This window comes from Uloborus diversus, chromosome 3, assembly GCF_026930045.1.
Source record: "Uloborus diversus isolate 005 chromosome 3, Udiv.v.3.1, whole genome shotgun sequence".
Lineage (NCBI taxonomy): Eukaryota > Metazoa > Arthropoda > Arachnida > Araneae > Uloboridae > Uloborus > Uloborus diversus.
Genome location: NC_072733.1, coordinates 43,158,559 through 43,184,204, shown reverse-complemented (window position 1 = coordinate 43,184,204; position 25,646 = coordinate 43,158,559). Strand labels below are relative to the sequence as shown.

General features: G+C 34.1%; 1 protein-coding gene and 1 long non-coding RNA gene across 2 annotated transcripts in view; one reads left to right on the top strand and one right to left on the bottom strand.

The window, feature by feature from the left end:
* LOC129218491 (COMM domain-containing protein 5-like) overlaps positions 1 to 7,089 on the bottom strand; it is a 50,367-nt gene extending 43,278 nt beyond the window's left edge. Inside the window, exon 1 of the mRNA XM_054852774.1 lies at positions 6,946 to 7,089. Coding sequence (XP_054708749.1) covers positions 6,946 to 7,075 — 130 coding nt within the window. The 5' untranslated portion in view covers positions 7,076 to 7,089. The remainder of the gene's footprint in view (positions 1 to 6,945) is intronic.
* Positions 7,090 to 7,469: 380 nt separating this feature from the next.
* LOC129218599 (uncharacterized) lies at positions 7,470 to 23,562 on the top strand. The gene is made up of 3 exons (XR_008580345.1): positions 7,470 to 7,585; positions 21,067 to 21,241; positions 23,424 to 23,562. It is a non-coding gene; the product is annotated as an uncharacterized LOC129218599 (long non-coding RNA).
* Positions 23,563 to 25,646: the final 2,084 nt, after the last annotated feature.

Sequence of the window (25,646 nt, the reverse complement as noted above, 5' to 3'; positions counted from 1 at the left end):
GGTGGCTTTAGCAAGAAACTGATTTGAAATTAAAGACCGAAATATTCGAAGACATCTTTTATGATGTTAAGTAAATGGGTGGGATTAAGACATTCTCCCCCAGAAAGTTTTTGAAATTGAAAACCTAAATACTTTATTTTAAGACGTCTTTACGACAAAAGGAGAAGAGATGGAATTTTGTAACTCTCTTCCATATTTTTTTCCAATTTGAAGTCCTAAAAAAAAACTTTAGACAGTTTTAATAATGTTGGAGAACGGCTGATGTATGCGGCTCTCCAGATTTCTTTTTTTTTCATCCAGGTCCTGATCTTAGGCGATTTTAAATGAATTGGGGAAGGGGAGAGGAGATACTGAAGTCAAGGTCACTTCCCTGGAAAACTTTTGCGCATGCGGCCTTAAAAACAAAAATTTAAACTATCTTTTATGATATGCAGGTTTTTCCCTGAACAATTTTTGAAATGAAAATTCTAAATATGCATTTGTAGGACTTCTAATGCATCTGATGGTGCTGGGTGAAGAGATGTGGTTTGATAACTCTCTTCCGGAAAATTTCCGAAATTTTAGACCAAATCCAAAATGCTTGGAAGGGGGGGGGGACGCTCCTTCTCAGTTGTTTAGAAGTTGAGGTCCCATACAAAAAAAATGTTGGCAGTCTTTCATGATGTTCGGAAAATAAGAGACACTCATAGTCAATCGGAAACTTTTTGAAATTGACGTTTCATAAAAAGCAAGCTCAGATAAACTTTGAAGATGTTAGCAGAAGTGGGCTAGGAAAATCTCACCTGGACTTTTTCTGAAATTAAATTTATAAAATTCGCAGTTTTTGGTTACCTTTGGTGATGTAACATGATGGGATTACAGGGACCGCGTTAAGCATTCGCCAATGCGCCAAATGCGATAAAATCGGCGAACAAAATTCGAATTTGGCGAATTTATTGGTGAACAGAAAGTTTTCTAAAACATACACAGAGGAAAAAATAACCTCCATTCAGATGTCAATCTAGATAAAAATTAGGTCCGTTCACAAAATTTGGAACCCTAACATCGGACCCTTCACAAAATTCGACCCCTAAAAACAAACCTTTCACAAAATTCCCAGACTAGCAATTACTAAAAGTTGTTTTATCTTCGGACCACTCCGAGCAGATTGAGGTGCGCGCACGCGCGCTAGCATCGTATCGGAGTGTTACTGTCCATCGGATCGGAGGAAGGATGACGCTTGCCTCTCGCCTTTTTTGCGCCACTGTACTTGCGCCTCTCGCTGATTGGATATCGAGTGCACAGCATGGCTACCCAGTAGAAAGTGTTGGTGGATTCCTTGTTGAATGGCTCGTTTGTTTCATTGTGTTCAATGTCTGAAACATCGGAGTAAGATAGGAATGCAGTCTTTACTTCGTTAAAAGCTTTTATTTCTACTCTCAAATTTATTAAAGAATGATAAATATCACTAGAAGTTGTTTTTAGCCATTTTTTCCTTTGAAAAATTACATATGATTTGTGGAAAAACTACTGAATTTGCATTTTTTGCTCATCAAATTCCTAAAAACGGATAAAAATTCCTGGATGTACCCCTGCCCTTATCCTCAAAAATTTGTCAAAAATTAAGCTATATTTCACTTTCATGATTAAATATTTCTGCAGACAAAAATACATTAAAATGAGTAAAAGTTAGTCTTTGGCTAAGACTTTTGAAATTTGGCCAATTTACTGGCGAACAATTCGAAATCCTTAGTGCGATCCCTGGGATTAGGCTCAGAAAACGCCTCCCTCCCCACATTGCTACGTCCCGAAACTCTCATTAAATTCTTAAAATATGTTGTGGAACATCTTGCCCCAGTGTTTCTTTTCCAAAGACATTAAACAGTTTTGGTTTTCCATAATGAAATTTTCAATTTTCTGCCTCAAAATTTTTGTCTGTTTGAAAAACAAATGTGGCTCAATGAAAAAGCTTTTACCGGTTTGAGCTGAGATGATATTTAGCAATGATATCTTAAGTATTTTTTTTTCCTTTTTATTTACATTTAAATATCATGACTCTTGAACTGCTTGATAGTTTCATTTTTTACTTTGAAAAGATTTAGAACTGCTGGTGTCTCTCTCTATATATATATATAAATATATTTAAAATTTCTTTTATATTTTGGGGTATCCATGTATTTTCGTCTACTTTGTTGTTATCTTCAAAATGACAGTTAAAAAAATATTCAGAAAAATAATATGTTGGAAGTGGAACTCAATAACAGAGCTAATTATAAAGGCAAAGACAGAAAATTGTTTCTAAGAAATTATTTATTAGGAGCTTATATGCAATGCTGGTGTGCGTATAGAACTAAAGCAGACTATGGTGAATTTTTTTGTGTACAAAATAGAGAGGATATTATTGGCAAAGGCCACAGGAGGTCATTGATATAAACTCCCCAAAATTTCCTTATTCGTTAAACAATGTCTGAAGATTTGGCAAATTTGGAGACAATATTACAATATTTTTTGAAAGGATGTCTATTGTCTCTTTTCGTTTGATTTTGCTACCCGTGTAATTGTGCATACTCGTGTTTTGTCATTCCGTAAAATTTGAAACTTCATTCGGTAAATTAATAATTCCACCCAGTGGCGCCGACTCCATGGGGCCTGAGGGGGCCCGAGCCCCCTCAAAAATATTTTTGAGGGGGCAGAGCCCCCCCAATAAATCAAGAAAATTAATAGTCATATTTTGCTTTCTAAACTCACAAATTTATCTTTTATTTTCCTTGTTTGAAGATAGTTTTCCTTGCAAAATACATTCAGTAATGAGTTAAAATGAATAATTATTACGGTAGTAATCATGTTAACTGAAAACGAGTGGAAACGAAATGATAGTGTTTCAGTGCTACAAGCACACTTAGACTTTGTTCCAGTGCGCGAAGATACAAGTCAAGTCTGTCGCCTCTGGGTCGCGCTGCGGTGCTCATCTAAGTGTTGCTGATCTTGAAAAAATATATGATGGTTTGATTTATATATTAAATGGGGGGGGGGGGGGGCGTGATAGTTTTGAATACTTTTGGGAATTATGTTTAAAAGAAAAACCTTTACAAAATGATGATCCATCGCGTCCTCGGAATCACCGCATACCAAAGAAGTATGAAAACAACGAAGCCAGCTCACCGCACACTTTCCAAATCCCAAAGGAGTACTACGAGGCACCCACAGGCAAAACATTCAGGTTAATGAAATGGTGCAGTTTTGCATCATTGGGTGATTTGCATCAACTGGACTCGCACAGGTCATTGTAGTTGAACAAGAGTGCTTGCTTTTATTAAACAGAGGTGAAACAAATTTTGAAAAATCAACCGAGTTTTTCAAAAATGACTTAGACATTGAGAGACTGCGTTTATGCTTGAATATGTCAGTCGATATCACTAATGAAAAAACAACGGGTCTTAAAAAAACATGCGTAAATTAAATTACCTTTTTACGAAAATGCTGTGCGCGTTAATATTTATTTTTTCCTTTTTTCATTGCCAAAAAATATGTGTCAGGCCTGTGGAGTTTTTGTGTCTCTAATGTTGATTATAAAAAATACTTTAAAACTCACTCACATTTAGAAAATTTCCCGTGGCAAAACCCCGCTGTTCCCCCCCCCAATTTTTTAAAGTCGGCGTCTCTGATAGTACTCGTCCATGCAAGTCAAGTGTCCTATCTTATATCTGTCAATGCCTAGCTATGGCACTGAAAGGATCCTCATAAAATAGAACAAAAAAAAAAAAAAAAGTCTCTTACTAAGACAAGTGACATGATATAGTTGAACCAGAAAATTTGTAAACCAATTTTTAGATTGTTTTACTTCGAAAACGCCATGTCACATACTGTTTGTTTGTTAAAATTATACACACCAGAAAATATGGCATTTTCAATGTACAAAAATGTAACATTTTTTTTGGGGGGGGGGGACCTCCGAGAGGTTACATAACCTCTTAAAGCCCCGGTGATGTCCGGCCCCCCCAATAACTTTTGCAAGTCGGCGCCCCTGATTCAACCCTTTCAAAAATTAAAACTTCGGGTGCCACTAATTATTCACTATCAAAACTAAACATGAATTAATTAAACTATTAATTGCAAAACACATACTTACTGACATGATTTAAAAACATCAAGATAAAAATTATTTCATGAACAAGTTTTATACACGGGACATTTTCCATATCATAGCTTTTAGGGATTTCCCTGTATGAACCTTACCTTTAATATGTTTTTTTTCTCTTTTACTTTGGCAGAGCTGTATTTTCCAGAAATCATTGCTCAAATCAAAGAAATTTAGTGGATCTGGATTTTGAAAACCAGTGGGGGTGCTTAAACACCGAGCACAAAAGAAAAGATGGGTGTGGGAGGGGGAGGAACCCAAACAAGGCCAAATTTTCAGAGTGCAACTTTCAAGAAAGTGTGCTTCAGTTTTTTAAACAGAAACACATAGCAGAAAATATCAATTTTTACTTTGGTATTTTACCACAAAATAATTCCATGGGGGAAAAAAAATAAAAATAAAATAAAGCAGAGAAAATATTAGCGAGAATCAAAACACAAATGAGTCATTTTCTCTAAACTGCTAAATTCTTGTCCTTGCTCCAAAAATAACAAACTAACTAGTATAGAAATAAAACTGACGCTAGAATGCTTTAACAACATGTTTTTATGTTTGTAAAATAAGTTAAAACAAACACTCTATTATTATTATACATTTAAATAATTTTTTGACATGATAAATGTCATTCCCCTGTGTGTCCCTACCTCCACCTTAAAGCAAAATCAGCTCTAAAGATTCAGGAAGCCATGCATATTTGTATAGAAAATGTTGTTTAACCTCTTAAGAAGTGTTATGCAATGTTGTAAAATAGAAAAAAAAATTCTTCAAGGTTTGCATTATTTAAAAAAAAAAAAAAAATAGTAAAAAATGTCCTTTGATTTTTTGTCATTCCCCTGTCGAAGAATGGAATGAATGTTATGTTTCTCACACCTGGTAATAGTTGTATTAACTCATAATTTAATCTTTGAATTCTGGTCTCATCATAGAAATAATCTTAATTAGTTCTTTTTGAATAAATATACGGTGTCGAGTATATTCGGGTGATATCAAGTTAAATCTTGATAAGTATTTTTAATGACTGTCACTACCCTGTCTTTGATAATTAATTTAATTTTTTAATAATCGCTCAATGAATGATTGACTCTTGTTTGTATAGAGTTTCCCCCCCTTACTTTAAGTGACATTGATATTTGTTGTTTGCAGTTATGACAATATATAAGTTAACTTTAATTTTTGTCATTCCCCTGTCGTCCTTCCCCTGTAAAATGTAAAGGAAACAAATAACCACAATAACTACTTTTTGGACACCACGACATTGGATCTTTTTCAATTTCATAAAAGTAGTGGTTCCTTTTATAAATTATAATATCGTCAGTAAAACGCATTATTTCCTCTAAGTGTCATTCCCCTGGCACTATGAATGCCATTCCTTGCCCTGTCCAAATTGCGTTGTTTAGGGAAAATGACCCAAATAGTGTAAGAACAAAAACACAACAGTATAAATTGTTCTTTTTGTTAAGCTTAACTAAATATTGAAAAATTTGTCCCCTTTTGTATGGGCTCATTTTTCTGCTTGCTGTCGGTGGGTGGTGCCTGGCACCTCCACAAATAATGTTTTTTTTTGGGGGGGGAGGGGTGATGGAGCATTGCAGCGCCGTCGAAGTCTGCGCCCCAGGAAAATCATTTACTTAGACCAAAAACGGTGCCTTGACTCAAGCATTATGCCCCCTGTACTCTAATTTTCTTCTGCTCAGACGGCAGGCTGCAATCTGTTCTAGCAGGAAATTTTTCCTCCAAATACTAGTACGCCGCTTTCCTCTTTTTTTTTCTACCGTGATATGCGTCCCTAGGCCATGGCCTAGGTTGGCCTATTGGGTAATCCGGGCCTGTCAACCGGCAAAGTTAACAAAGTATTATCGGAGGCATACAGTTAAACTAATTATGAAAAAAATACACATTTGAGTGCTGTAAAAGTTTCTGCATAATTAAATGAAAAGTTTTACATTTAACTTTCACCTAAAATTGTTCACCAAATTCCCTGATTAGCTGGATTATATGGGGCTTCTTCCCGCAGAAATTTTCTTTTTCGTGCGAAAAACAGGTAAAGCTTACGCTTTTTGTCGCAAAATCAATGATAAATAGGCTCAAAATGTTTTGGAATAGCGTCTTACTTACAGTTGAAAATAAATTGAGCATTTTTGGTTAAATTGTTGTATAATTGTAAATAGAAAAAAAAAATGAGGAACTTAATCTTAAGAACTTAGTTGGATCAGTTAATCAGGACAGTGAAGGTGTTCTTGTTTGAGGGTGCATATCAGAATCAGGACTGGTTTGGAATTTATTTATGAAATAATGAATTATGCTGTTCCTTTTAATATTTTAAAATACAATTTTAAACTCTTGGCCAAAAATTTGGTTATGGGAAGCAACTTTGTTTTTTTTTATTTATCAAGATAACGATAAGAAGCACAAGGTTTTCAACGTTTACGTGTAGTGCCTCGAAAATGTCCTAAAATTCAGAAATTATCCCCTGAATCCCCAGATTTGAACTTAATGTAACATATTTAGAGATATCTGGAGGCCAGATTATGAAAATACGGTTTTGAAACTAAGAGAGAGCTAGAAACAGTAAAACACGAAGTGTGGTTGAACACTTACTCAGAAATTATACAAAAAAAAAAAATTGAAATCTATTCGCAGACGTTCAAAATCCAATATTTATATTGATAGGGCCTATTTCATTGAATGTCGAAGGTGTACGAACACTTTTTTGGGAGCCACTGCATACTTCATTTTGATAAATGACAATACAATGGGTGGTTACTTGAAAAATTCAATCTTACATGCACAAAATTAGTAACCAGAAGTGAAAGAAAAACACTACTTACGTTTAACAAGTTGACGAAATGTATTTTTTTTAATAGAAATGAGGGATTTAGGGAGAAACTTTAAATGATTTGGAATCCTAGGACCTAAAAACAACGTCCTGTGGGCAGAAACCACATTTGAAACAGACATGTTTGCTTTGCTTGCGTTCGACGAACCTCACCGGTCGACCGGTGTGTAACCGGATACTAACCACAGCGTTCTTGAGAGTTACCGGTTAACTGGTTGCTTCCGATGTCGTTTTATGGGTTTTATGAGCCTCACCGGTTGATCTACCGGTCGACCGCAACTGTAGCTGGTTGATTGGGTGATGGAACCACGTGATATTTTTGACCAATTATATGTATTTTTCTCCTGCGTGTTATTCGTCTGCTTCATATCTGCACACATACATAAGCCGCAAGATGCGTAACGCATAAATCCACATCCTAGAGCTTTCGCGAACTGCTTTTCCCTGATTGGCTATCTGCTGGTGAAGTCATCCAGTGACGTTTAACATATAACCGAAAATGTCACTTCCGGGCTGCGGACATTCTGTTTTAAATGTTATCTCAACGAAGAGGAAAGTGAGGTCTATATGTGTGGAATTTGAAAAGGTTTAATCCATTTATGCGGTTTAAAAAGCACTTATTTCAATACCAGGTTAGTTGAAATATCAATTGCATTCAGTGTTATGTTCATTTTAGGTACAGATTTTATTGGAGAATTAGATAAAGTTTTGTTTACGTTCGCGTAGTGTATCATTGAGCCACATTGCATGTGTTGTTACTGTTATTCACTATTTGAATTAATGAAACTATTTCGATATTAGATGAGTAAAAGTCACCAAAAAATCCGTATTTCACGAAATTTATGGGTTTTTTTTTTTTCGGTTTTTCAGAACAATACAAATGTTTGTTTACATTCGTTAAGGTGTAGTGTTGGTGTTAATTCTGCCTCTTTTTTAAAAAAAATTCTGCATATTTCAACTTAGTTATGAAGCTTTTCATGACATTTCATAGTATGTTAAAGCATCATATGCAATGCATATATTATAAAATTTTGTTTATAATCACTGATTGAACCACCCTGTTCCACGTTGTGTTGTTACTATTTCTGGAACAAATCTGATATACCCCCCTCTTGGCGACTTTTTCCTGTTGGCGCCAAAAAAGCGTCGCCAAGAAAACTATGTATGACGTCATATGTCATACATCGTTCTTAGCGATGCTTTTTTAGCGCCAACAGGAAAAATTCAAATTATGTCATTAATTATTTAATGAAATTAATGCATTAATTTTTTTCCGTTGTTTCTCCGGGATACGAGCCCTCGGTCTCATAGTACTTTCGTAATGAGACCTCGGCTCGCCGGCCCTGCCTCGGTCTCATTACGAAAGTACTATGAGACCTCGGGCTCGCCAGGACCTCGCTGCCGCTCGGTCCGTTATCCCTCCGACTTTTAATATACATCACAGTCGGATATAAGTCACAGATCTCCTCCGTTCAGTATACAATAAAGTCACAGATTTTATGTGAAATTAACACCATTTTTGTGCTACAAAAATGCCAACCAGACCAAAATACAAACTACCAGAAACACACTAAAAACACAATAATTCAAAATATGTTCACTTACCTTTTTTACTTTTCTTTTACTTCCTCACGTGAGGCAGTGCACATATGTTCCGCTCTTAGGGAAATTATCCCATTTTTTATTATCATTACTTTACAAAAATATTTAAATTATGTTTGTTTTGACAAAAAAAATTCCAAAAAAACAACCTTATTTTACTTGTATTTTGTACTCCACCCAATTAATTTCGCGAATTATTTCCAAAAACTTTACAAACATATCCTCATTTTTGTATTCACAATTTTTTTGTATAAATAATAAGCTAAATAAAATTTAAAATCCCCTAATCTATTATATGTTGGTAGAGTACTTTTAACGTGTCTCCATGTGGATTCAATTGTGTTAGTGTGACATTTAGTTTCTGGATCTACAAAATTAAGTTTATGGTTGACTGTTAAATGCTCATACCCCTCCTCCCCCAATGTATCATATGCCCTCCAACAATCGGAGTGCACCGTCGTGCCTGGTAGTATCCACTGCTTAATTGCCAAAAATAGAGTTTCCCTACCCCTATCCCCAACAGCAACCAAAAAAGTTTTCCCCGAACCCCGTTCAACCCCCCCCCAAAAACCCATTGTCCCTCAACTGCATGTCCCCGATTATATTTTCTTTTCCCAAATTTAGATTCATCAACTTCAATAACTTTCCCAACCCCCCCTATTTGTTCGGATTTTAATTCAATGTAATTTAATATTTCTTCATTAATATAATTTCGCCAATCGGCTAAAGTTTGTGATGAAAAAAAATATTGACTTTCAATATCGGCAGTTTTGGTCCCAATTAAAATCTCATATGTTATCAAAAAAATCTCCTCTATTTTCAACTTGCTAGAACTAAACCATGACCCACTCCTGATCGTTGCTTCTATTCCACAAACAACACCCCCAATAACCTTTCTACAAAAAAAATTAACCCATCTGAACATTTTTTAGTTTTTTTAATTTTCATAACAGAATTACATCTAGAACATAACATTTCATTCTTAAGTAAACCAATTTCCCTTAAAAATTCTAAAAAAACCTCTTTATTTTCAATTAGTTTAAATATAAAAAATCTATTTAGGACTCCGGTACGTCCAAACGTTGGACGACCTGACGAAAAAGAAAAAGAAGATTCATTCAAAAATTTCAATTGATACATTTGGACAACAACACAAACCGAACTCATAATTAAAATAGAAAATTCAACTAAATTAACATTAAAAAACAACAAGAAAAAGAATACTCTAAAATAAAGTTTGAATTGAAACTTTATTTTAGAGTATTCAACTTAAAATCTCCCTAAGAGCGGAACATATGAGCACCTACCTCCTACCACACAGACTCGTGCAAAAAGACAGACTTCGAGAAACTACTTTCCAGCGTTCAAGTTGCAAAACCAGGGTTGCCAAGTTATCGCCTTATTGGCGATTTTCGTATCGAGCGAAAAATTAAAATCTCGCCAAGAGGGGGGCATATCAGAGGAGAGCCCTATTTCTCTCGTGAACAGGGCCGTATTAGCAATAGAGCAAAAGTAGCAAATGCTACGGGCCCCGCGCTTTAAAGGGCCCCGCGCCACCAAAAAAAATTACGTGACCTTTTTTTTTAACGAGACGTAGGTTTTTTTTACCAAAAAAAAAATCCGATCACATTTTAAAACCTTCTTTTATTTTCTCAACGAAGTATAGACACGTACGAAACTAGATAACAAAGTCTTGACCCCGTTATTACTGGCGCAGACAAAAGGAGATAGGTAAAGAGGAGAGAGCTTTCTTGGAAATCCAGAACAGTTACTGTTCTAACTAACTTCATGTGTGTCCCGTTCTCCCTGAAGGGACTATAAAAGCCTTTCATCTGTTATCGGCCTTTTTGCCGACGTTCGGGAACATCTGGATACTGGGGCGGGGGGGGGGGGGGGGGGGGGGGGCGGGAGCTTAGAGGAGAGAGATGTCTGTGAAATGTTCTTTCAGCAATGCATGCTGTTCCAGGAAATCAACTTAAGTTGCCGAGGTAGAAATGCGGAAGCGGCTCTAGGGCCGGGCAGCCGCCCAAGGGCCCCGCGCTGACTTGACTTTTTTTTTCGAATTTTTTTACGTCTTTATTATAGAACACGCTTAACCAGTTTAAGACCAACACTCCATTGCACGTGAAGCCCAATCATAAATGAAGATGGAAATTGTTGAAGTACTATCAGATATACAAGTTCATTTCTAATGGAATTTTCCGAAATGAGTAAGTACACAAATTTTATAAGTATTCTATTTTTAATATAATGTGTTCTCTACATAAATCTAAATACCTGATTGTCTTTGCCTTCAGTTGATTCTTACACTCCACTTACCTGATTCCATGTTCCTAACTCATATGTGATCGTCCCTGCACCAGCCTTCATAAATAAGTAATTACAAATTTCATCTTTATAAAATGTGATGAATGTTCCTTTCTTCTATAAAACTAAATATTTGCTCTGATCTTTAGCCAAATTTTCACAAATATGTTTCATACTACTTGAAAATGTCATCAAAGCAATTAAAATGGCTAAAATTAAAGGTTTTTGACGAAAAAGTGTATCAGAAGAAATCAACCAAATTTATAAACAGTTGAAAGTTATTTCAAAGTACCAGGGGAACCAATTTGCATCTTACTATTAATTTTTTGTGGATGAATTCCGTAACAATTGTTGACTTATTGAAACATTATAGCATATGAAGCTTCAAGCAAATGTTTTTCGATAGATAAGTTTTAACTTTAAAATCGCTGAAAATTGAAATGTGGACAATTAAATAATTAACGATTCAGTCTTTTGGACCAAGAATAAACGGTTATACAGGACTATTTGCAAACTAATTGTAAATAAGTTGAAAATTAAGGAATTCTCACTTACGTGAAATGTACATAATTTTGAAGAACAAATTTGTATATTTTTTCGACCAAAACTGTTTTTAGATGTGATTAAAAAGTTAGATTAATTCATTAATTCCGCATCATATTCATATGTTTGCATATAAGACGATCTTCTTGCCCCTCTTTACCTTCGGAGGCAAATCGGAAATCGTTTATAAGTTGACCTGTTGCCCTCCTACTTTGAGAAGAAAAAAAAATCGAAAACTTTTTATTGGGATTGTTAGATAAAAATGTTTGGCGATGGAATTTTAATGAACATGCTTAGATGGAACAAGTACAATTTTTATACATGTGCATTAAATTCTTTCGGTTTCGCGATCGCCTATCCAAAATTCTGCGAAAACGGATGTGAATTATAGTTTTGTTTTTCTATTATGTTAGTTGTTCATTCTCGTTCTCGTTATGTTGTTTACATGACAAAAATTAAAAAAGAAAAAGAAAATATGTTTCTGCTAGGAATGCCACAGAGATGTTTTTGGAACACCTAAATTTAGATTTCAATGTTTGACCAATGTCGATGTTTTACAATAGTTCTTTTTCAATACTTGGGAAAATATAATGATTATGAATTTATTCAGTGATTGCTCTAGCGTTCAGGGGGCTGGCAAATGGTTACCCCCTGACTGCTTCGACTTTGACAGTTCGGGGGAGTAACTAACTTCTTTTTCTACAAACTTGAAAGAGAGAATTTGGTCGCAATAATAACTATAGCCAATAGCTTTTCCCCTCTAAGCAATTGATTATGTACGTAAAATAATACTTCCATAATTTCATAAATATCCTTTACACTGTTAGTAGTAGTAATATATTTTAAACAGCCTTAAATACATTAAAATCTCTGAATGTATGTTGTGTGTTATGTTTTAATTATAGTTTGTGCAGTTCTTCCTTATAGTTCAGTTAAAAACAAATGCTATTGTACCCGTTTATTCCTGCTTATCCCTTTTTTAAAATTTGTTTCATCTTGTGTGTCATCTAGGTAAAAAAACATTATACATTACCTCTAAATAGTTTCAATATTTCAGTCATAGATCTTTAAAAGGGATAGATAGGCCTTTCCTCCTACAGCGCAGCGTATTTCGCCCGGAGAAAGTGGGGTCATCATGATTCTTCCGAGAATCACGTGATCAAGGGACATCGTGTCTCCCTCTTCCCGGGCAGCAATGATATAACAATGCGAAGCGTCGTTAAAAGTCTAGGATTGTCTGAAGATTTTCATTATACTTATGTGAGAAATCTCTATATGTATGAATCTGAGATTTTCTAGCGAAAGAGGGTTTGATGAATTTTATTAAAAAATAAAGACATAGTGAGTAACAGAAATCTTTCTTTCTGTTAAAGGCAAAAAAAGTCCCCATGCAGAGTCGAAATTAAGAATATTTTAAGCAATTTACTATAGATACCGAGCATTATATTAAATCACTAAAAACAAGCGATGGAAAATTAGTTGTAGTATGTCCGCGAAAAACTGGATTTTTAGGTTTCCTAATTTCTATGAAAAGTGTGCTAGGAACATATGAAAAGTATGCAGGTGCCCGAATTTCCAGTTCTAAACTGCGTAATGACTTATAAGCTTACTCAGGATCACCTTGAAACTTTTTTCAGTGCGATATGGTTGTGAGGGGGGATTCAACAATAATCGTCGGATAATTTCGAAGTGCGAAAAAAAGATTATTCATTCATACGGAAATTAGAGTCCAGTTCTTCAAATTGCGCTGATTTTGACAACCTTCAAATGCTCAGATTAAATTTTAAGCGTAACAAAAATGCTTTGAAAGAAAGCCTTTTCTTCCGATTCCTTTGACGACGATTTGGAAAATTCAGAAATCATCTCAATTAACATGACGCAGTATAGTAATGATGTTTCTGACTACGCTGGGTTTTTGTCTGGCAAGTGCACTCTGTTGTAAACTGCGACGACTGCAACGCTGTCTTAACTACAACAAATAAAAAAATAGACCTAATAAAATTTAAGAATTTTGGGACACATTCAAGTATGATAACTTATTGCAACATTGCAGCCATTGAAATATGTACATTTGTGAAGAACAACTGAGCGAGAATGTGAAAAAGTTTTGGGAGTAAAAAACAAAAAGATAATGTTACTCATGAGACCACAAGAGTTATGCGAAAAATTTCAAATTCCGTTTTTCTAAGTTTAAATAAGCATATGTTGAAAACAGAAGCAGCAGATTTTCTCGTTAAAAAGTTTATGAAATTAATCATTACTAAATATTTAAGCGTTAGAATATAACGCGCAGTTAATTCAAACAATGAAAATAATTCACAAAGACCAATAAGTAGGAAAGTAACAAAATTAATCTTGTTAAGGGACAATAATCACTAGTTTTCTTCACCCTCGAGTTTGAATTGTCAAAATTATCATAGTCTGTGGGACGAAAAAAAAAAAAGAAAAATTGGGGAGGGGGCGGAAGTCAAATGACCATTCATGTAGTTTATAATTGCAAATAATTTAATTTTCTGAGTACTTAAAAAAAAAAAAAACACTGAAGTTGCTTAAAAATTAGGAACAAACCAAAGTTATTGGTTTGGCTAATATAGTGCTGGTGCGAAATGAATGCGAATATTAGAATATTATTTAATTGAGTTGATATTCGATACTATACACATTTTTATTTCTAATTGGTTTATGGTTTTAGATCGGGTTTTATGTTAAATTGTTGCACTGGCTCCAAAAGCTGTGGGAAAAAGCACGCATTGAAATTATTTATCTGTATTTGAAAAATTTGATTGAAATAAAAGAAAATTTATAGGTCAATTTTTGTTTAAGATTTTTGAAGACCTCTTTTTCTACTCAGTATTTAAAGCACTGGAAAAAAAGTTTAAAATAGCTTGTGCGCCTGCTTCAAAAGTTATGATGGGAAAATATCTAATGGACCATTCCATGAAAAAGCTGTCATTTTGTCCCACGTTTCATTAAAAAGTAATAACTTAAAAAGGTAACAAAGAACATTTTTTGTAAAAGTACAACAAATACATTTGCGATTTCTTAATGAAAAAAAAAATTGTTACCTTTTTTAATTATTACTTTTAGTGAAATATATGAGATGTTACGTGAGGGACAGAGTGTTCCGTTTTTCTTTAATAATGGATAAAATGCTTTAATTTAACCCATGCTTAAAGGGGGGTTTAACCCATGCTTAAAGCATTTAACCCATGGGTTAAATGCTTTAATTTCCCTTGATTATGCAAATGGTTGCGGTGCAAAGTGATTCTCTTCGATAAGGGAAACAGTTTCTTGTGAGGGGAGTCCCTTGATCACGTGATGTCCAACGGGGGATGTTGACGCGCGCTCTGAGGAGAAAAGTGGGGAGAAGGCACATCTATTCTATTTTAAGATCTATGATTTCAGTATCACATTTGTAATATTTGCGTAATTCGTTTAAAACAAATAGTGAACAATGGTAAACTGATTTTCAAAAAGTAAAATCTAAAAATTATTTTTTAAAGGGAAAAAAAAAAGCTGCGCGTCTGTGCGATTGATACTGAACAGTTTCAAGAGTAAAAACAATTGCTTGCCTAGTTCTTATATTTTTATTTTCTGCTGTTCGCGTAAGCTATTTTAACTTTAGCAAAAGCTTGTTTCAGTTTTGCTAACTATAGCTCTCACAATCTCATTAATATTTTCGCATTCAATGTCTTGAGGTAAATTGCTAGTAAGTAGTTTATATTTATAACAACAACTAGAAATTTAAAGAATGTCATGCCTTACTCTTACTCTTTGTAAATGAAAATCGATACTATAAAAATAAATAAATAAATAAAACAAAAAAAAAATAAATAAACCAAAAAAAAAAACTTTGAATTCTGATATTTTTAATTCAAATTATGTTTTTCACAATCACGAGTTGCGACAGACCCTACTCATTGGAGTTATTGTTTCTAGAAACTGCTCCTGTTCCCCCAAACCTGCCCCTTCTCCTGGGCGGTTACGGGTGTATAGTTGTGTGTGTGTGTGGGCGCGCATGCATGTGTGGGCTTGCGTGTGCGTAGACCTGTGCATACATGTGTGCGTGTGTGTCTCTCTCTGTGTGTGTAGGCGCTTGTACATGTGTAAACTTTTGTGTGCATAGAAACTTTTTTGCTTTTAGAGAAAATTTCGGTGTAACATGGTTGGTTAACGCAATTAACAACATAACTTTAAAATAAAAAAAAATCAGGTTACTAAAGCCAAAAAAAAAAAAAAGGTTATATCTCCGTATTAGCTTAAATTAAAAATGCTTTTATCATTCGAAAACAAATGTTAACATTCTACTCAGAATTAGTAGTAATAAACCGATATCTTAACGGTTTAAAATTTTCCCGAAAATGAATATTTTATGAAGAACATTGCAGTATCGCCTGTTATACGATATTTTAATAATTTACAAACTGAGAAAATAAAAGCAGACGACATTTTTAAACAGTCTTTAATAAGCAGAATCATTTAGAATCGTTTGGCTTGCTTAAGGTAAACCTTGGATTCTGGATTTCTTAAAACAATTTTTACAGCTCTTCTAATTCTTGTAGAATCTTCTATCAAACTTCGTCTTTTGCAAAAAATTCCTAGTTTTCAAATGACCTAAAACTTAAAAATGTGCATGAAATATTTCTCCCCAATTTTATTGAATTTATGTGAAAAATGAGCTTGAAATTAGACTAAAAAAGAACCAAAATCGAATTTTCGAAAAATCGCTTCGAGGAAAACTTTATGAAAATTGGCCGAACGGTCTATGCGCGTCACAAAGATCCAAATATCTAGGCATCTAGACAGAGATCCAGACTTTCAGCTTTACTATTAGTTATAGTAATAATAAAGAAAAGATGCGGAAAATAGAGATAGACTTGTAGAAAATAGCAAGATTACATTTAATTCTTAATTTTTTCTTTCATGCAGATTGTGACAGTCAACATGAGCAGCAGAGCCAGATACGGGTCGATATTACGCTTCTGGAAGTGCAAAACGCAAAGCAAAGGAGGAAAAGGAAAAAAAGGACCAAGAAGTTGTATCAAAAACACGCAAACTGTATGATTTTTTTAATGCCGTGCATAATGATATTGAATCAAAAAAGATCGAAGCAAGAAAATCAGAAACCGTCTACCAGTCCCACTGTATCGCAGATGAAGTCTCTCACTGTATACCTGATGAAGACACTGCTATTGAAGAATCGCCACCAATATTACCATCAAATTCAGTAACTCCTCACAACACATTTTCCACAAGTCAAACCGCCGTCGACTGTACAGAAAGCCCTCCTAATTTAGACCTATCCATTTCAAACCAAAGAGAGAAAGAAAACACCCCACATACTTCCGATGTCGTAGTAACATCTACAAGTGAACAACAAAACGAAATTAAAATGTATTCGAATGATATTGGTGAATGGCCAACCAACTTCAATAGAGATTATTGGATTGCGAAAGGGAGTAGTGAAGTGCAACACATGAACAGTGATTTTTTTGTCTTCAGAAAGGACGTACGATAAAGAAATTAATCCACGATATTGTCGCAGATCGTTTTTTACCTATGTACATAAGCCAACAAATAAAACTCACGCTAGACAATGGTTGTGTTATTCAGAAACAAAAGGAAAGCTTTTCTGTTTTGTTTGCAAAGTTAGCGATTTAGAATGTTCATCCCGGTTTACAAAAGAAGGATTCGACGATTGGAAAAATGCATGTAACATATTGAAAAGACATGAAGAAAGTACTTCCCATAGACAAGCGATCATTTCGCTTTTAGTTCACAAAAACAAGGGCGCGCGTGTAGATTCTCAACTTGTGAACCAAATTGAGATTGAACAAAAATATTGGCGAACACTTTTAGAGAGAATAATTTCTGTTATTCAGTTTTTGGCTGAACGAGGTCTTGCTTTCCGGGGTAGTGATGAAATCATTGGTTCCCCTTATAATGGAAACTACTTAGGTTTGCTAGAGCTAATAGCCAAATTTGACATTTTTCTGGCTCAACATATAAGTACTTATGCAAATAAAGGAAAGGGCCATACGTCATATTTGTCAAAAACAACATGCGAGGAATTCATCCAGTTACTTTCATCAAGTTTACTGGATTGCATAATTTACGAAATAAAAAAATGCAAGTATTACTCAATATCTCTTGATTCTACACCAGATATTTCGCATGTCGATCAACTGACTTTGATAGTTCGTTATGTCTTGCCATCTGGACCGGTAGAAAGGTTTGAAGTTTTTAGACATGGAAGGTCATTCTGCAGACCAACTCGTGACCAACTTACTTCAATTTTTGAAGGAAAATGGCATTAATATCAAAGACTGCCGTGGTCAAAGTTATGACAATGCCAGTAACATGAGTGGCAAGTACCGTGGCTTACAAGCTCTCATTAAGGAGAAAAATAAGTACGCAGAGTACATTCCCTGCTTTGCACACTTGCTAAATTTAGTAGCTAAGTGTGCGGCAGAATGTTGTACTGAAGCGTCAATTTTTTTCAATTTTGTGGAAAGTTTGTACACTTTTTTTTCAGCTTCCACCTATCGATGGAACCTTCTTAAAAATGCCTTGGATGATACAGGTTCAAAACTCCCAATTTTGAAGAAACTGTCTGATACCAGGTGGTCTGCTCGAGCTGATGCTACAAAGGCACTTGTATGTGGTTTTATCACTATAAAAGATGTTCTGGATAATATCTCCAACAACATAGAGCAAAAACCAGAATGTCGTAACCAGGCTTACGGACTTCTTTCCAAAATGCATAAACTGGAAACAGTCATAATGACAATTTTATGGAACAAACTTTTGGAGCGTTTGCATGCTTCCAATGCCTCACTACAATCTCCAAATCAAGATCTGAATACCGGATATGCCATATACGTATCCCTACACAAATATGTCCAAGAAATGCGGTTTACGTTTTCTATTATTGAGGCCGAAGCCAAGATCTTGACTGAGTGCGAAGAATACCAGGAACAAAAATCAAGAGGTCGCAAACGAAATACCAAGTATGATGGTTTCGTTGGCTCTACTGCTCTCGATGAAGCAGTAGAAAGTCAAACACCCGAAAAGAAATTTGAAAATCAGGTGTTTATTTTCATCATTGATAACGTACTGTCTGCGTTATCTAAACGCATGGAAACGTATAACAAAGTTACTGGTGTATTTGGAATAATTCATGAAATGAAATCTCTCACAGCTGAGGAGATCTTAAAAAGAACTCCAAGTATTGTAAATACTTATGAAGAAGACCTAGAAGAAAGCTTAGGGGACGAACTTGTGCAATTCTCTGAGCTTCTCAAAACTACTGCGGCGAAAGATATTCAGAATGAGCAGCATGAAGCTCTAGAGCTACAGTATTATAAACTTTTAATTCAAAATTCATTAGAGTCCTGTTTTCCAAATGTTGAAACGTTTTTACGCATTTATTTATCTTTAATGATCACGAACTGCAGCGGAGAACGTTCATTTTCAACCTTAACACGTGTAAAAACTGAGCTGCGTAACACGATGGGACAAGACCGTCTCAATAATCTTATTTTACTGAATATTGAATGCAAATTTCTCAGAGAAATGGATTTGTCTAGCGTTATCACCAAATTCGCAGATATTAAATCTAGAAAAGTTTGCTTGTAATTTTTTTTTTTTTTGTTCGGGCCCAAGACCTGGGTAGGGGCCCCTAGGTAACTTTTGCTACGGGCCCTGCGCTGGCTTAATCCGGCCCTGCTCGTGAAACAAATTCCTTACACATTTTTCACTTAAAAAAGCTATTCACTTTGAGATTAAGTATACCTTTTTCCCTAATTTTAATGTTTTTTATTTTTTAAATGAGATAATGTTTGTTTTATGTTTGTAGTACAGGTAACATCCTTCTACGTTATAACGTTTGCTGGTACCGTTTATTCTACTGGTATTAAATTCTTTCTGGAATTTATTCGTCTTTAATTTTATTCTTATGGTTCAAAGTAAGCTTAAATAACAAATGCAAGTTATTGTCTATGTTCACTGAAAAACCATATTCGGCGTTGTGACGCATCAATTTTCACTAAGCACAGCAGGTTTACCTTACATTAAAATCCATTTGCATTGGTAATCAGTCAGTCAGAGTCAACAAAGTGAACTGCATTTCATTCATTTTATGTACTTCTTTTGTTTTTGAGAGTAAGACAAGTGTTTGCATTTGTTGAACCGATATCTGCCTGTCCTGTGTTATTTCATCTATCACCTTATTTTCTGCTGTGATTTTATAGTATTTTTTAGACATTAATTCCACTACCTCTTGAACAAAGTTAAAGCCTGGGCTCGAAAATCATATGTGTGACTTGTTCATGCTCATAGCATGTAAAATTTTAAATTGAGACGTTTAATAAATATCAATAAAGGAAAAGTTGTTGTCGGAGCTACCCATAGTTAATGATACGCAAGAGCAGTACATGGATTCAGAAAGGTTAAAAACCTCAGTTCTAGATTACCTCCTCTTAAATTAATTTAAGAAAACTTTTAATTAGATGGAAGATGTTCACATAAAAGTTTTACTGATACCCGTTTCCAAAAGTTGGCACATATGCTAATAATATTTTCCTCCATGAGCAGCATTAGAAATCACTGGTTGTCCGCTGGTCCAATGCCAGTGAAAACTGTGTCGAACCTAAGCCCTGATTACCGAAGTGGCAAACTAGGCTGTTGCCTACGACACCCAAAAGCCCTTAACTATTTTGGCTAATTGTTAAAATTGTAAGGATTGACTCCAGAGGAGCCCTGACGACCTAGGGCCCCCCTATGTCTTAATTAAGGGTCTTGGTCCCTGGTCCGACCACCATGGAATGGAGTTGAAGTCCGTGAGACTAAAGACGGAGCAAACCTATCTTGGCAGCATTGTGAAGCCTACCTAATCATAGCATTGCGATGCTGTCGGGTTAGGCTTGCTCTAACAATAGTATTTGATGATCATCCGTAATTCAGAAATTTCATATTATTTACAGCTTTAATGTTTTATTTTTAAATTTACAATAATTTCATTTGATTAAATTTAGGTACATTTTTCTCAGATGAATTTTTAATTAAGCCAATCATAACTACATTTTGAAGATTTTACGAAAAATCAAAATTTAAGTAAAATGGTTGCAGTTAGGGATGCACCGGATACCCAATAGCTATCCGGCTCATTTTTCTACTCTCCGATATCCGGCGATATCCAATCCGGCCGATCCTCTCGGGATAGGATATCTAGCAGATTTTTGCAGGATATCCGGCTGGTCATACAGTACTGTTGGGGTGGTTATCCGGTGTTGATGTGGGGGTTATCTGGTTTATATAAGTGGGGTTTAATTATAAATTTTCAATTTTTGTTAAACCTTTTGGATTATGTAATAACTTTCCATTTTTTCCTCCATTAATTTCTGCTAAAGCAAAATTAGCATATCCATCAATCCTGAGAATTCCAGCTAACTAGTAGTAAACAGTTTTTTGGCCCTCTCAGATTCAATGAGATGACATATGTCTCCAGCTTGGATATTCACTATTCCAGACTGATGAGTTAATAACAAGGACAAAACTGCACTCGATGTGCGTAATAACTAGTTTGTCAGTGTATTGCATGTATTTCTGACTTTGAGGTGATAACTTACTGTTTAACATTACCAATGTTTGTTTTTCACAGAAAAACTATCTTTGTACCAAACGCCACTTCTTTGAGGGTCATAGATCTGGACAAATTCTGGATTTTAGGGAATTCGCCTTAGTTATGAGCCCAGATAGAGTGATTTGTTTGCATAGGCCCAAGTTCAGATGCAATGGGGGTCCAAAGTTGCTAATTTGGTTCCAGAAACTCAATGGTATTTTCTTTGGAATCATTTGTTTTTTAAAACCACTAGTAAACATTAAATTCAGTACACTCAAACATGTTTTTGTGTAGTGAATATTGATTGCATGCAAACAATTCTAATGAAATAATTGTCTGCATCTTCATGAGTAGCTGTAAAAAATTTTTGCAACAAAAACTACTGCTAAATTGTATAAAAAAGACCGCACAAAAACGAGTTTAAGTGTAAAGTTCTGTTTTGTTTTGTAATTTTTTGCTTCAAAATATTAAAAATGAATTTTTGAATTTCTGGAATGTATTAAATGTGTTTTTCATGAGCCCTTTTTAATTTCACCCTTTAAATTTGTTAGCTACAATCTGATGTAGGAACACATTTCAAGTTTAACTACATTTGGTGTTTAGTCGACCAGTCATTTTGTTTACGGACTAGTTACTTTTTCTAAGGATTTCTAAACATTGCTATTAGCATTCATTGAATAATTTTGGATTTTTGTTTCATATCTGATTATATGTAAATATTTATGATTTTCTATTCTATTTTCAACATTTAACAACATAACTGTCAAAAATTACAGTTATTAAAACTTAAAACATTGTGTGCAATTGGTTTTTGTGAGTGGTGGCACTAGCCAGACATTTAAAAATGTACCTCATTTTCATACCGTTTACAAATTTTTAATACGTCACAAAATATCACAGTGCAGATTTACAAATTTTTATTCAATGTTTCGTGTACAAGTTTTCTGAAGTTGAATTCATGGAAAAGTTCTGAATTTTTTTCCAACTTTAGAAAAGCTTTCGTTACAATAATTTTACAATTAGTTCTCTGTTGCAGCATTCTTAATTTATTTTCAATTATTTACAGCTCATAATGATCATTTAATTTTACTTCTGTCATTTTCTGAAATATTTTTAAAGAAAAGAAATTAGCCTAGGTCAAAAGAAATTAAACCTATAACGTTATGTGTATGTATTTTTTATTATTCAGTGTTCTAGAACTTGAACTTATTTTATTTCCTCACATATTGATTTTACCCCCTTTTTCAATCAAAAATACTTAACTGAAAGTAACTGCTTTATGTATGAAATGAAATTGTAAGAGAATGTCTTACATTTTAAAAACCACCAGAAAGAAAGCTTTGTAGTGAAATCTGTCAGACAATCAGTATAAATTCTAGCATGAAATAATTATGATAGACTTATTAAAACAGTGTTTGGAATTTAACTTCAATACACAAATTTATTCCATTTTTTAAACATTTACCTTTTTTATCATTAATTTTAAATATTGGCTATATTTCAAATTCCAACCCTATATTAGTTTTGATCTGAAATATTGTGCAAATTTTAGACTGTTGAAACTGAGAAGCAAAGGGATGTAAATGGACATTTTCAAGTTTTCGGTAAAAAATGTTTGAAGTTGCCGTCATAGGTAGGCTTTCATTAACCTTTTACAAGCCCCCTCCAAATTGTTTACACCTATGGCTCTACACATTTTCCCCCTCATTTAAAAAAAATCGGGCCCCCTTCAGGCTCGAGCCAATAGGTGTCCTTTCTCCACCCCCCTGCTACTATCTTTTGCCCCAAAACAGAGGAGAGGTTCACCTACCTTTTGTCCCAGTTATCTCTAATTTAATTTTGGCACCTGCATCCCTTTGCTTCTCACTGCCTCAATTGCAAATTTCAGGTCAGTGGGTTTGAGAAGCGACTGTGTACTTTACAAGACATATTTTTTATTTATATTTTTAAAATGCACTGTATGATATAATTATTATTATTATTTTTTCATTTTTTCTTGAATGAAAATAGTGAAATAGTTTAAATATCCCTACTGTTACCTTTTTTGGAAGATTGGAAAAACTTTTCAGATAAAAATTTTAGGTACAGATTCCGAATTCTCAAAATATCTTTGGAATCAGTAGCATTCATTATTTGTTACATTTAAGAAACAGCTGATTTTTATCTGTATCATTCACAACGACTGCATCACCATGGTTTTAAATTTCTAAAATCTTAGTTCCATACTATGATTTTTTTCTTCAAGTTACTTGATATGTATGTAGTTAGATTTATTAACAGAAAATAAACCTTGTCTTTTTTGTTTCCCATATTTCTACAATTCTTATCATCATAATGTCTTATGTATAAATTTCTGGTACTTCCTATAAATGTGAATATATTCGTTCCTTTTACAGATGGCATTGTTAAATGGTTTGATTTGTCACACCCGAGTTCAGAATAATACGCAGCTACATTTGATGTATTGCAGTTTCATGGTTATGGGGAGCCCTTTTCTTCAATGCAAAAGAAGTGAGCTTATCGATGACATCTGGCAGAACACACAAAAAAAAAACTGCAATAAATGCAGCGGCTTACCGCAATGCAAATTTATAAGTCTTTGTCATCTTTTAAGGGATTCCAGAAAATCATTGGCACCTGGTGCACTACAAAGGTCAAAAGAAGTGAGGAGGCTTCGGTGCCTCCAAAGCTGAATTTGTATTTTTAAATTTGGCTTACATTATTAGTTTTTAACATTACTGGTTAAAAGGCCTCTATATATATGGAACACAGCATGAAAAATTACATTGGATAACCATTGTAAACTGCCCATTTCCAATTAAAAGTCTATTTATTTGTAAATTTTGTTTTCATGAAATAAATTAATCCACCCTGTAAAAATCACTTTTCAATCTATCATTAATATTTATCTTTTGAAGTAAGGGAGCAGTTTTCCCTCCTGTACGAGAAGCCTATGCTGAAAACTTAACTATATTGGAAGCTGGTAAACTATTCGGGGAAATATTCCCTTTATTCTTCCTACATTAACAATGTATCTCCATCTGCTGCATTGCATTAAATTGCTCAAATTGTGTAAACATTCATGATAATAAAAAAATATTAAATCAACACATTTAAAAATTAATTCAACAGTACTGGAGATTTTTTTTAAAGTCCATCCCATTTAGTTTTGTTTTTTAAAAGTTTCTGCCGAAAAACTTATGCTTAAATAATCCACTTTGAGAATAACTATATTTCCAGGAAATGAATATTTGTTATTTCTCTGACATTTCTTGAATTAAATACCCATTAAAAAGAAAAGCATAAAAAGTAAGACAAATATATACTTTTAAAAAGATTTATTCTTTTGAATGTTAGATATTTTTTACATAAAAACTTTTAATTTTTTTTACATACATTCATAATATGTACCAATCCAACAATCAATAGAAACACCTTAAGCTGTAAGCAAATATCAGTTCATATGAAAAACGTATTGTTAGGCTAATGACTCCAGACACTCCAGTTTTGATGACCATAGTTTGGGTCTTGGAAACCCTGGAAATTCACTGAAAAAAAATTAACGAATTTTTTTCAGACCTGGAAAAGTCATGGAAAAATGTCCTAGACAAAGAGAAAGTAATATTAACTAAAGCAGCATTAGAAATCTTAAGTGATTTAACAGAATAGCACACAAAAGCTATTAAAAGTGGAAAATTCAATGATCCCTAAATCAAATCTGAACTTCGAAATCTCATTGCATTCACTTATGTCGCAGCCGCTTGCCTTTTTTTGCGATGTGATTTTACTGCTTGGGCATCACTTATTTTGAATTCACTGTCATTTTCAACGCCTCTTATGATTCATATTCCGTAGTAGCGAAATTTCTCGTTCTTAGTTTTGCCACGCCCACTCAAAAAAAGTGATTTAATTGCATCCGAGTTCGATTCCATCACTCGTAAGAACTTTATTATTAAATTTATCAGAGTTTATCTTAATTTGTTGAAGGTTTTAGAAAATAAAGATCTTTAGTCAGGCAATAGAATACAGAAAAAGAGGAATCCTTATACTCTAAAACAGTAGTGCCCAACATATGGCCCTCAAAATTAATCCATGCTACTCACTGCTACGTTCAATGTCAGGAATCAAACATGTTTTGAAATTTCTGAACTTATTAATCAATATGCATTTGAAAATGTTCAAATAAGTAAACAAAACAAGTATACTTTTGAATCAGAAGATTGATTCATTACTGAATTTTTTTTCAAAAAAAGATTTGGTTTAGAAACATAAAAAACTGTGGCTTTACTTTAAAGAACCAAAATACTATCAAGTTATGTGGATGATTAAATGCACTGTTGACACTAAGGCAACTTTTGAGGCAAATTTATTGAAACTTAGTGATGACTCATTCAATCTTTGTCTCATTCATTATCATTCTGCCAGTTTATAAAAAAACATCAGACATTTAAGCATCATACTCGTTTCACTGCATTTGTACTTCACTTAAATTTATATGATGAAGACAAATAAGAATAGTCTGGTTTTTTAAGTGTACAATTATAATTTTTCCATTATGAGTAAGTGCTTCTATGAGGCTGTGGCATTCATGTAGACGTTTTGCTAATGCTCATTTCCAA